This window comes from Mesoplodon densirostris, chromosome 5 (genome assembly GCF_025265405.1).
Source record: "Mesoplodon densirostris isolate mMesDen1 chromosome 5, mMesDen1 primary haplotype, whole genome shotgun sequence".
In the NCBI taxonomy this organism is placed as follows: Eukaryota; Metazoa; Chordata; class Mammalia; order Artiodactyla; family Ziphiidae; genus Mesoplodon; species Mesoplodon densirostris.
In genome coordinates, this window is record NC_082665.1 from 66,845,243 (window position 1) to 66,858,543 (window position 13,301).

The 13,301-nt window shown below is 36.7% G+C and overlaps 1 protein-coding gene and 1 pseudogene across 2 annotated transcripts in view; both read right to left on the reverse strand.

The window, feature by feature from the left end:
• Positions 1–13,301, reverse strand: part of GSK3B (glycogen synthase kinase 3 beta) — a 196,846-nt gene that overhangs the window by 78,687 nt on the left and 104,858 nt on the right. For both annotated transcript variants that reach the window (XM_060098981.1, XM_060098980.1), the window contains exon 4: positions 406–516. In XM_060098981.1, coding sequence (XP_059954964.1) covers positions 406–516 — 111 coding nt within the window. The remainder of the gene's footprint in view (positions 1–405; positions 517–13,301) is intronic.
• On the reverse strand, positions 10,817–11,548 carry LOC132491080 (hypoxanthine-guanine phosphoribosyltransferase-like; annotated as a pseudogene).

Genomic DNA, 13,301 nt, shown 5'->3' on the forward strand with positions numbered 1-13,301 from the left:
ACTGTATCTATAAATGGCAATAAACATTGCATTTGGTAATATTGATAACCATATTTTTATAATTTTATAGGATATGCTTGCTCCTATTTCAGCCTGTGGCACAATAAAGGTTATAAGAAATTAAATTAAAAGGTGCTGTAGGTAGCAAAATTAAAACCCATAATTGTCTGTGAAAAAGTTCATTTGTCAGAAAGATGACAAGTATCTTTAATACCCACGTCATGAAAGCTTAAAAAGGGAAGACTTCACGCTTTAAAACTGTACAAAAATTTAATGAAACTCTAGCAATACCTACTTTGCAGCTTTCCCCCCTCAGAATGAGATGTAATAATATAGTTAAAATACACCCAGCACTCTCCCTTGTTCATAATAACTAAAATGGGAAATTGCTCCATTTTTACATACCTTAACATAGATCACAGGGAGCGTCTGTTTGGCTCGACTATAGTGTCTGGCAACTCTGTATACTGTTTCCGGAACATAGTCCAGCACCAGATTAAGATAGACCTCATCTTTCTGAAAGAGTTTATTAAAAACAAACAAACCAAAAAAACAAGATTAGGAACTAGTCTTTAAATATTTAAATTAGAGTAAATTCTGTATACATTCACTTATTCAGATTTTTAAAGAAAAGATTCATGTGTTCAATTTTAATTATACACAATTAATTCAGAATATAACCATAACAGTAAAAACAAGTCTACCACATTTTTTTTTACTAACAATTTCATGGCAAAAACACAGCCATTTCAAGACTGTTAAGATTCCTAGTCATATTTAAACTGTTATTTTGGTTATATGATTTTAGAGGATATTACCTGTCACAAAACTTCGTATTTTCTAGTTTGAGAATCATTGCCCTTATATCCTATCAGGAAAGCTGTCATGGTAGTAAAATAAGTATTGAACTGGGAGCTAAGAAATGTGCATTTCTAGCCCTAGCTCTGCTAACTGATGTAAGCAAGTCATTTAATCTCTTTAGGCTTCCGTTTCTTCACCTATAGCATGAAAAGCTGGACTTCAAAATTTCTCCTTAAAAAAGATTCTATGGTTATTTGATTAGTTATATTAGTTAATTAGTCTATAATTAGTAAAATAACCACTTGTCTTCTACAATTAACTGAAAAAAAAAGAATAACTTATAAGGCAGCGAGTTACCATACTCACAAGTTTACTGCAGGTCATATGTTTAAACATCCATTCACAGCTGCATAAAGACACCAATCCAAGATCAGTGGAAAGAAAGAAGGGAATTCCAACTAAGTACCAAGTAGGAAAGAAGAAGAGAGTGCTACCCTCACCCTGTTCATGTGAATAATATCAGATAAGCAAACTGAAGCAGAACACAAAGTTGAGAATCACTGTGTTCAAGTCTAGAACTGGCTACTGAGTAGGAAAATCTTCAGGTAACACTTCACAATCTTCCCAGTTTGAAATACCTGCCAAACTAAAGTGAAGAATTTCAATTTTCAGCATTTATTGAGCATTTTCTATATGTCAGTAGTCATTGCAGAGGAAGTAAGGAAGTAAGGGTGCAGGTAAAAGACATGTCATCTAAATTGAGTACGAAAGGGGCATTTCAGGCAGAGAGAAAACTGTATTCAAGCTGTGAGGTCAGGCTTCCCTGATGGCGCAGTGCCAATGCAGGGGACAGGGGTTCGAGCCCTGGTCCAGGAAGATCCCATGTGCTGCAGAGCAACTAAGCCCATGCATCACAACTACTGAGGCTGCGCTCTAGAGCCCGCGAGCCACAACTACTGAGCCCGCGTGCCTAGAGCCCGTGCTCCACAACAAGAGAAGCCATGACAATGAGTGAGAAGCCCGCACACCACAGCGAAGAGTAGCCCCCACTCACCGCAACTAGAGAAAGCCCGCGCGCAGCAACGAAGACACAACACAGCCAAAAATAAATTTAAAAAAAAAGAAAAAAAGGTGTGAGGTCAAAGAACAGAGCAGATCTCAGGAAACAGTTCAGTGAGGCAGCATGCCACTGACGTTATTACCTTTTCACTTTCCCTCAGTCTTTCATGTTCTCCTCTCTTCCCTCCATATCCAGCTTAAATTCCATGGTCTAACATTACCCTCACTCTCTAACAAGGGAGTTAGTAAACAACAGCAAAGGCTTGTTTTAAAACTCTTCTCCCATCCTCACCCTCAGCTGATACCTTGCTTGTACCACTACATGTACCCATTTACCAGCATCTACCCCCAGATGCCTTTCCTTCACTACTCTAACTAGAGATAAGCTGACCAAGCTCCTTTCTAAGGCAAACTCTGCTGCATGTAAACAAACTACTCTGCTTTTCCTATTCACACTCATTGCTTCAGTAATTTTTCTTTCTCTGTCGATTATTCTCTCTCTGTGAGAGCATTACAACATAAACTTGTTATTTCTTCCATCGTTAAAAAAAATCTCTAATCGCACTAATCACCACCATCCTATTTTCTGGCCCCTTTAACAGCAAAATTCTTCAAGAGATGTCTAAATTGACTTTCTCCAATACCTGGCTCTTCTCATTCTCTCTAAAACTTACTCCAATAGAATTTCACCACCACTATTACACAATAATTATTTATCAAGATCAATAATCTCCTTGTTGCTGTATTCAATGCTAATTTTCAGGCATCATCTTTCCCTCTCTTTTACTTGACTTAGCACTACCATCTGACATAGTCAATCACGTTCCCTTCTTTGAAACACTTACTTCACTTGGGTTTTAGAACACTATACTCTTCTGGTTTTCATCCTACCTTAAAGACAGCTCTTCTGGCTCTCTATTTCTGGTTCCTTCTAGTCTCCTTTATCTCCTAAGGAATAGAGGATCCTAAGGCTCAGTACTCAGACCTCTGTTCTTTGTGTAAGCCCACTCATCCAGTCTAATGGCTCAGTACTACTATACACTGATGACTCCCAAATTCATATATATCCTGGGACCTCTGCCTTTAAGTCCAGGCTAGTATCCACTAGCCTGGACTTAAAGGCAGAGGTGGAAGTTGGGAAGATGATAATGAAAGCAGTGTGAGCAGCTGGAAACCTTCTACAAGAATCCAAGGCCTAGACTAGGGCACAGGTAATAAGGATTTTTTAAAAAGCGAGGTGGGAAACAGGTATATTGGCTAGCTAAACAAGAAAGTAATAGAGAACCTGAGAAATAAAGAAGTTTGGATTAATTTAACAGTCTCTAAACCTGGGCAACTAGGCAGGTAATGAGACAAGGAACGTAAAAAGAGCAAAAAGGTGTGAGGGAAAAAGTTGAACTTTTATTTAATGAATATCAGAACATTTTAGGTAGTTTTGTTCCATAGGTGGTTGGAAATACATGGGTGGTTGGTCAAGTCAAACTCAGAAAACAAGAGTAGAGCATAGCTAGAGATTTAGGCAATAGCTGAAACTGTAAGAACAAGAATCACTCACCTAAGAAGAGTGTATACAGTAAGAGAGTGAGGAAAGGACTGAGTATAAGAGCTTTGAAAATTAAGAATGAAACTTCCCTTAAGACATTAGGGGACAACTCAGCAATGAGAACTAAGAGGCATAAAAGAGCAAGGAAAGACTAGCATCAAAAGATCCAAAGTTGAGTTTCAATAATGATGAGATGTGGAACAGCAAAGTGTTTCAATGGCAGGAAGGATGGGATTGAAAAGGCTGTTGGATCTGGTATACCATGGTTCAGTGACCGTGTTGGAAAGAGCAGTTTCAGACCATGGTGCCAATAGCAACCAACCTGTACTGAGTTCATGAGTGAGCAGATGGCAGGTAAGAAATAGGAGGCAGTTAATTTAGTTTGTTCTTACAAAATCTCTAGTGGTGAAAGTAAGGAGAGAGCTGGGAGCTGGTAACTTGAGGGGAAACAAAAGTCAAAGAAAAATTTTAAATGTGCTTTTTGTTTGTAGTTTTTAGTGGCTAAGAGACCCAAATTTATTTGTATGCTGACTGGATAAAGCCAGAAAAGTTTTAAGAAACAAAAGAAAACGGACAACTGATGAAACAAGGTTCTAGAACATCACAAGAACAGGAAAAGAAGAACACAGAGAAGTTATACCATGTAGTAATTAAGAAGCAAGGTTAGCATGAGTCACACAAACTATACGGAAGTCCCAACACTGCTACAAGCTATGTGACCACAGCAAGTTACTTAACCTCTTGAAGCCACAGTTTCCTGTAAAACAGTGCTAATGATGATACCTACTTTAAAAGATTGTCATGAGATTATTAGAAATAATCATACACAGCTCTTGAAGCATATTACCTGGCACATAATACTTAATTGTAACTTTTATCATCTTTAAAAAGGAACGATACCACATTTTTCCCCCTGTACATCTAAAATAAGTGATTACGTGTTAGAAAGAATAAATAAAATGAATGTATGTCTGATGACCCTACTTCTTGTAAAATAAGAGATAGGTTATATGTAAAACTGAGGGTAGCAAAAGCAATGCTGAGGGCTAAGGGAATAAAATTTCAAAGATCAAGATTTAGGTAAGAATTAGTTCCACGTGAAGGTGAGGTCTGATAAAGAGAATAAACAAATAGAAAATGCTGAACTGGTGTTGAATGGGTTTCTGTGTAAGTAGAACCCAAGGAATGGTAAGTCTCGGGTTTTGGAAGCGTCATTAATATGGATGCCAAAATTATTCTTTTTTAACTATTATTTGATTACAAGGTTTCTTGATTTTAATAAATCACTTGACAAAGTTAATCACAATATATTTATAAATGACCTGGAGATGTGTATGCTAATTTAATTCATTTGCTAAATAATCATACCAAAAGTGAAGAATAAAAATACTAAAAAAATGAATACTAAGTTCAAGGAAGATTTCTAGTTGTAGGGCTACAAACTCTGTTCTTCCCTTGTCCTAATCAAATTATTGTAAATGATTTCCTTCATTAGGGGATGCAAGAGCAAATGGCTAAACAACAAATGTAAATGTGTGAAGCCAAAATGTATAATGCAGTAAGAGGCAGTGGTTGGTAAATCAGAATGTACAAGACTTAACTAAAAGCATTCTAATTAAAAAAAAAATTAACAATGTGCTTGCAAAATAAAACACATCAGAGGATGAATCTGGCAGTCATTTTACAATTTTTTGACTTTAACACAACCACCTAATATTGCCACAAACCTAGGAAGAATGGCTTAAAATGGAAGACTAAATATGAATTTAAAGGACTCTAGTAGTCTAGAATGCTAAGCCAAACCCACAAAATAAAACTTAACAAAGATAAATATAAAACCCTATGATTAAAATCAAAGTACCAATTTATTCTGTAGAATGACAGATTAAGACTTAGTAATTCATCTGGAAAATAAATGATAGGTGTAACTGAACAGAGCTCAAAAGGAATCAACATTGAGATGCAGCTAATGAAAAAATTTGACGCAATATTAGTTTACAGTAGAAGTATTGTGTTCAGATCAACAAAGATAATTCCACTCTACTTTGTACAGTTCAGGCTTCATTTGATGTACTGATGATATCCATTTTTAGGCAGTATATTTTATTCATGATATTAACAAAACAAAACATATCAAAGGAAGGTTATCAAAACCATGTCTGCGATAGGTCAAATGTTCTCATTTATTATACTATGAGAAATATGGAGGCTCAAATTATATTTGGAGCCGTACTTTGCAGATTAATATAAGCTTATCTTTTTGCTCAAATAAATTTTATTTATTCACTCCATTAACTAATCAACAACTTGTCAATTTTCTTTAGCGCCATAGAGGAGGTTTGTCCATTTTGTAAGTATAACTGTCTCTCTGACATTTAAAAGTTGTCATTTTGACTATATTTTCTGAGATACTGGAGGTGTCTATACTCAAAGGCACTTTGAACAACCCTTCACTTCATGGCTCTGCGCTTGTATTCAAATCAAATCCACTTAAAATATATATATATATATATATATATATACAATTGGTCCTAAAACTGAAAGCCAAAACTAACAACAAGTAATATTACCATCAATACCAATTTGAAATAAATGGGCTCAACATCATATTCTTTATATGCTCTTGTTAAACCTACAGATGTTCTGCTGTAAATTTAACAGCCTCAGGAGTAATCCCTGAGGGGGAAGTGCCCATTCCTAGGAAATGTCATCACAGCAGAGAAACTACTATTTTCACGTTTCCAAAGTAGCTTTGTCTGGAGGTTTACGTAAAAGATAATTCATGAGACTGAGGATACTAATATTTCAAGAAGAAAGAAGGATCAGGATTCTGCATTTCTATCACTTGTAATTTTCTGGAAAATCTCAGGCCTGCTGTTTTCTTAATGTAATCTCTCTCTTTTGAGTTATCAAACAGAATGCCTGAATATTCACAGATTAGCAGCGAACTGTAAAAGCCAAGTATAAAAATACAACATAAAGAGTATCATTTAGCTGGAGATACTGAAAACAGTCTACTAACATAATGAGAAAGTACTAATTTCAGAGAACAGTTACTAGGCTTCCAAATTACATGATGTACAACTTCGGGAATATTTCTCTCAATGGTTCAGTTATCATTTTTATTAAAAAATTATTCTCTAACTGCTGATAATCCCTCCTCTATGAACTCCACTCTAAAACTGTTCACTGAGTTAAGAAATTTAAATGACAAAATTTTGATCACACCTAACAAAAACTCAGCAAAAGCTGTGATAACTTCATCCATTGGAAGACAGACACTACTCACTATGATGCTCTTACCCCCAAATAATTTTTCAAGTCAGGGAAACAAAATTGCTTGAAGCTGCAGTTTTAAGTAGAACCATGTTAGCATTCTAAAAATTTGATGGGATGCAAAGCAGCATATAAGAGAACCCAGTAAAAAGACATCCAACAGGGCTTCCCTGGTGGCGCAGTGGTTGAGAGTCTGCCTGCTGATGCTGGGGACACGGGTTCGTGCCCCGGTCCGGGAAGATCCCACATGCCGCAGAGCGGCTGGGCCCGTAAGCCACGGCCGCTGAGCCTGTGCATCCGGAGCCTGTGCTCCGCAATGGGAGAGGCCACGGCAGTGAGAGGCCTGCGTACCGGGGGGGGAAAAAAAAAAGAATGTGTACAGGTGCTAGCTGAGCAGCATGCAGGACAAACTTGAAGCATTCCCCAAGTTGCACATAGATACATCAACGTACAGCAGAAGCATCACTGGCACAAGGGGCTTACAAGCAACCTCTGACCAAACATTTGACTAAACAATAAACTACTCTGACTCAAGAGCAACTCCCAGGGAGTAAAATCACATTCATCCTGGCAGTCAAAAAGACTGTGAATGCCCAAGGCTGTACCCTCTCAGGAGCAATCAGAGGGGAAAGTCCAAGCTATTAGTCCCTGGTTCAACATGTGGCAAATAAATATGAACTCCCTGAACTATGATAGCAGCACCCAAGCCACTCAAACATCCAATGGTAAAGGATAAAAATATAACTGGCTAATGGGACTTTAAGCATAGCCTCTTACCAATAAGTGACATTTAAAAGAGGAAAGATCTCTAATCAATAAGCTTAACTTCTAGCTTAAAAACTGGGGGGAAAAAAAGGCAAAATAAACCCACAGGAAGAAAATAACGTAGACTAGAACAGAAATACATAAACTGGGGCTTCCCTGGTGGCGCAGTGGTTGGGGGTCTGCCTGCCGATGCGGGGGACACGGGTTCGGGCCCTGGTCTGGGAGGATCCCACATGCCGCGGAGCAACTGGCTCCGTGGGCCACAGATACTGAGCCTGCGCGTCTGGAGCCTGTGCTCCGCAACGAGAGGCCGCGATAGTGAGAGGCCCGCGCACCGCGATGAGGAGTGGCCCCCACTTGCCGCGGCTGGGGAAGGCCCTCACGCGGAAACGAGGAGCCAGCACAGCCATAAATAAATGAATAAATAAATAAATAAATAAATTTAAAAAAAAAAAAAAAAAAAGAAATACATAAACTGGAGAATACAAAAGCAATTTTAAAAACTTAGTGAAATCAAAAGTTGGTTCACTGAAAAAAAAAAATCAACAGGGCTTGAGCTAGACTGACCAAGAAACATAAGACTCAAATTACTGAAACCAGGAATGAAAGAGGAGACATCACAACTGACTTTAAAGAAACAAAAAGAATTTTAAGACAAAAGTATAAACTTTATACCAATAAATAAGATAATTTAGATGAAATGAACAAATCACCAAAATGGACAAAAGAAGAAATAAAAAATCTAAGTATACCTATTACAAGTAAAGTAACTGAATTAGTAATTTAAAATTTACCACAAAAAGTGACTTGTTGTAAATGGCTTCACTGGAGAAACCTACCAAACCTTCAAAGAAGAATCAATACCAATTCTTCACAAAAATTTTCAAAAAAATAGAAGACAAAAACACTTCCTAACTCATTCTATGAGACCAGTATTACCCTGATACGAAAACCAAACAAAGCCATCACAAGAAGGGGAAAGAAAGATGACTAATTTATATTCCTTATGAATATAGATGCAAAAATCCTCTAAAAAATACTATCCAGCAACATATAAAAATTACATACCATGACCAAATGTTATTAATTCCAGAAATGCAAGGCAGGTTTAGCATTCAAAAAATTAATGTAAAATACTTTATTAATAGAATAAAGGACAAAAACTCCAACAGATGGGGGAAAACCATTTGAAGAAATACAACAACCTTTCATGATAAAAATGCTCAACAAACTAGGAATGGCAAGGAACCTCCTCAACTTGATAAATGACATCTATAAAAAACACAGCTAAAAATCACACTTAAAAATGAAGAACTAAATACTTTTTCTCTCTAAAATTGGAAACAAGACAAGGATGTCTGCTTTCATCTCTTCTCAACATCATGCTGGAGGTTCTAGCTAGGGCAGTTGCAAGAAAAAGAAATAAAAGGCATTCAAGACATTATATTTTGATAAAAGGGTCAATTCATCAAGAAGATATAACTATTATATAATATATTCACTAAACAACAGAGTTCCAAATACATGATGCAAATATTGATAGAAGTGAAGGAAGAAATACACAATTCTACAACAATAGCTGGGAGACTTTAATATACCGCTTCCAATAATGGACATCTAGACAGAAGAGCAATAAAAAAAATAGAGGACTTGAACAGCACTGTAAACCAACTGGACCTAACAGATATATATCATGGGATGTTATCCAGAATATGTCATACGTTAGGTCACAAGACAAATCTCAATAAGTTTAAAAAGACTGAAATCATACAAAGTTATCTTCTCCAACCACAATGAAATAAAACTAGAAATCAATAACAGAGGAAACCAAAAGATTCACAAATGTGTGGAAATTAAACAACACATTGTTAACAACCAACAGATCAAAGGAAATTAAACAACACACTCTAAAACAAGAAAAATTAGAAAATACTTAAGAGATAAATGAAAACAAAAACACAATATACCAAAACTTATGGGAGGCAGCGAAGGCAGTACTCAGGGAAATCTACAGCTGTAAATGCCTACATTAAGAAGAAGATCTTAAGTCAATAACCTAACTTCACATCCTGAAGAACTAGAAAAAGAAGAGGAAACGAAACCTAAACTACTAGAAGAAAGAACATAATAAAGATTAGACCAGAAATAAGAGAACAGAAAAAAACAATAGATTCAAGAAACCAAAAGTTGGTTCTTTGAAAAGATCAACAAAGTTGACAAACCTTTAGCTAGACTGACAGAGAGAAGAAACAAATAACTAAATCAGAAATGAAAGTGAGGACATTACTACTGACCTTATAGAAATAAGGACTATAACAGAATACGATAAACTATGTGCCCATGAATTAGATAATGTAGATAAAACTGATAAATTCCTAGAAACACACCAATCACTAAAATGACTCAAGATGAAATACAAAATCTCAACAAACCTGTATGACAAGTAGAGATTGAATCAGTAATCAAAAACTTCCCCAAAAGTCCAAAGCCAGCTGGTTTCAATGGCAAATTCTAACAAACATTTAAAGAAGAATTAACAACAATCCTCTCAAAAGCTCTTCCAAAAAAATAGAAGACAAAAAACAAAAGAGTAAGTAAAGTGTTTAGGTTACAGTCATATAGTAAGCACCATATAAATTTGGGCTATTATTACTATTCACTATTAGTATTACTATTTACTATTACTACTGTTACTATTCTACAGCAAAAGGCTATTTATTCTCTTCTAAAAAAGTTCTACAAAGTAGATACTGTACAATCTCCCCTTGTTAATCATTACTAAGACATTTTTTCTTTTAAAGAGACAGCCTTTATCTAAAGGATTTTTACATTGAAGACTTCAAAAAGTGGTAGGTTTTTAGAACTTATTGACCTGTATTTAAAAGGAACTGTTGACAGAGATTCGCCAGAAATAATCTGAGAAAGTGGGAAAATACAGTTAATACTACTGAAACCTACTAAAATAAGTCCAGGACATATGGTTTATCCAACATAATGATACCTCTAAATGCTGTCACCGATATGAAACTGACTGCTTCTTTTCTAAACACACAGTGGTATAATTAACAATATTTAATCACTTCTGTTCTTTCCTGAATATATAAAAATTAAAATACCAATTAAAAAACTAATATATTTTTCTCTTTCAATGTTTGTTACAGATACAATTTCAATATTTTCATTCAATAGTGGTGTGGTTTAAGAGACTTCTCATTCACAAGTCAAACAACAATCCACCCAAAGGGAACTGATAGTCTGTAGTCTCAGCAAATAAAGAGTTCAGGAATGCAGCAACTGACCCTTCTAAAGTACAAAATGGATAAAATTCTTAGAAGATACATGCAATAAGATCTACTAAGCACATGGCCATAGAACTAGAACATTTGATAATTTTCCTGGTGATTTCAATGGGACTCCAGATGTTTCCAAACTCAACTTGAACTCTCATCTTAGGCTTTGTATTTTGCTTTTCCCATTTCGCTAATGACACAAACATGATTCAAATCCCTGAAGTATTCATTATAGTCAAGGTTATATCCTACAACAAACTTGTCTGGAATTTCAAATCCAACAAAGTCTGGTCTATATCCAACACATCATGGAGTCCTTTTCACCAGCAAGCTTGCAACCTTGACGATCTTTGGATTATGCTGCTTGACCAAGGAAGCAAGGTTTGCATTGTTTTGCCAGTGTCAATTATATCTTCAACAATCAAGACATTCCTTCCAGTTAAAGTTGAGAGAGATCTCCACCAATTACTTTTATATCACCTGTTGACTGGTCATTACGGTAGCTCTTCAGTCTGATAAAATCTACAGTCACAGGTACAGATCTATCACTACTTCTGTTCAGTGCTTTGATGTAATCCAGCAGGTCAGCAAAGAACTTATAGCCCCCCTTGAGCACACAGAGGGCCACGATGTGATGGCCTCCCATCTCCTTCATCACATCTCGAGCCAGCCATTTGGTCCTGTCCATAATTAGTCCATGAGGAATAAACACCTTTTCCAAATCCTCAGCATAATGATTAGGTATACAGAATAAATCTAGGTCATAACCTGGTGCATCATCACTAATCATAACGCTGGGGCTCCGGGTAGCCATAATGGAGCCGGCCGGCGCGCGGGCTGAGGGCAGTCTGGGGAGGAAGAAGCCGGTGGCGGGGCCGAGCAGGAGGCAGAGGCGCGGCGGGAGGCGGCGCCACGCGGGAAAGCAGAGTCGTCCGCCCGAGCGCTCTTCCCCGCCGTCGCCGCTGCAGCTCTACTAAGACTTTTTTAAGTGTTACATTTCTAACACACTGCTTCTAGAGAAATCTACATTCTATGCTAAATGGTATAGCAATACTACACAGACTCTGGAGTTGACTCCTAACTTTGACACTCTGTAGCTGTAGGACTCTTAGGTAACTTAACTGTGACTGCCTCAGTTTCTTCTTCTATAAAGTGGGGATAATAACAGTATACCCTTTCTTCACTGGGTTGCAGTGAGGTTTAAGTGTCTGGATGCATAGCAAGTGCAACATATATTTGCTATTATTAAACAATAATTTGTAAAATAGTAAGTTAATGTGTTAATTATATGCCACGTGCTATGATAAGCACTTAGTAAACATTATTACATTTTTTCCTTACAAAATCCCTACTGTACAGATGACGAGGGTTGAAAAGGGCTTACAAAGGTAAATATCTTGCCCTGTCATACTGCTATCAAGTGGCACAAATAGGATGCAAACCCAAATATTTCTGGACACAAAGCCAGAGCTCTTTACTTTTCATAATGGATTCACCCCAAACTTTCCTCTCCAGGGCTAGTGACAAACAGGCATAATCAAGCACAGCATTCTTCTCCCTGATCCCAGAAGCATTGGTACAATCTTCACTTTCTGAACACAGCCCGCCACACAGTTACTCTCAGTAGAAAAGATGGTATGAGGAATAAAATCAGTTTGCGAACCTTGCTATTTAAACTGTCTCTCATACAAATAGAGGGAGAGTTTTATTTAAGGAAAATAGCCTTTATTACTCAAGTAATCAATCTATGATGAACCACAGGTAAAACATTTTTATATGTAAGGCTACTTAGAGGAATATTTCTTACAGAAAACTATTAATTGATTTAAATAAAATTGAAGGCTCCTGTAAAAACAAAATATGATCTCCATACTCCTACAGAGACCAAGGGTTCTACAAAGGTGAGCCGCAACTCAAGGGAAGGTAAAGTCAGCTGGTCCCATATCCCAGTTTCAACCAGAACAACTTTGCTTTTTATCTATTCTACCTGTAGAACAGGGATTCTTCATAAATTTCATTTAGGGGGAAAAAGGTTCCTATTGCTAAATATTAATACTAAAAAACACTATTCTCTAAGATACTTGGAATTCACAAAACTATTATAAGCCCAGACTGTTCAACACCTTTAAAAAATTCCATTTCTCTCTGATCAAGGAGAAAGAGTACTAATTACTCTGAACTAAATCAGAGTTAATAAAATCTATTGGTTAACCTGGAGTATACTAATTGACTACATGATGCTCCAGTTATTACAGCAAATACTAATAATTCCAACCAGAAGACTAATGACTAGGACTAATTTGGTCACATTTCTAGTCCCTGTCCCGACTAATTCCTCCTTCTTCTAGCTACATTGGCTACTCTCTTCCACAATTATAGGCTGAAAGCTGACTATGTATAATTCCTAAAGAAAAACAGTCTTTAAAATGGCAGGGTGGAGCACAATAAAGAGAAGGTCACCAAAATAGGTATAACCATTCAGTCAAACTGTGGTCAGTGGAAATATTTGTCAAATATTACAGCCATCCTACTTGAACCCAGAGCTGGAAAATGTTATGGATAAAAAT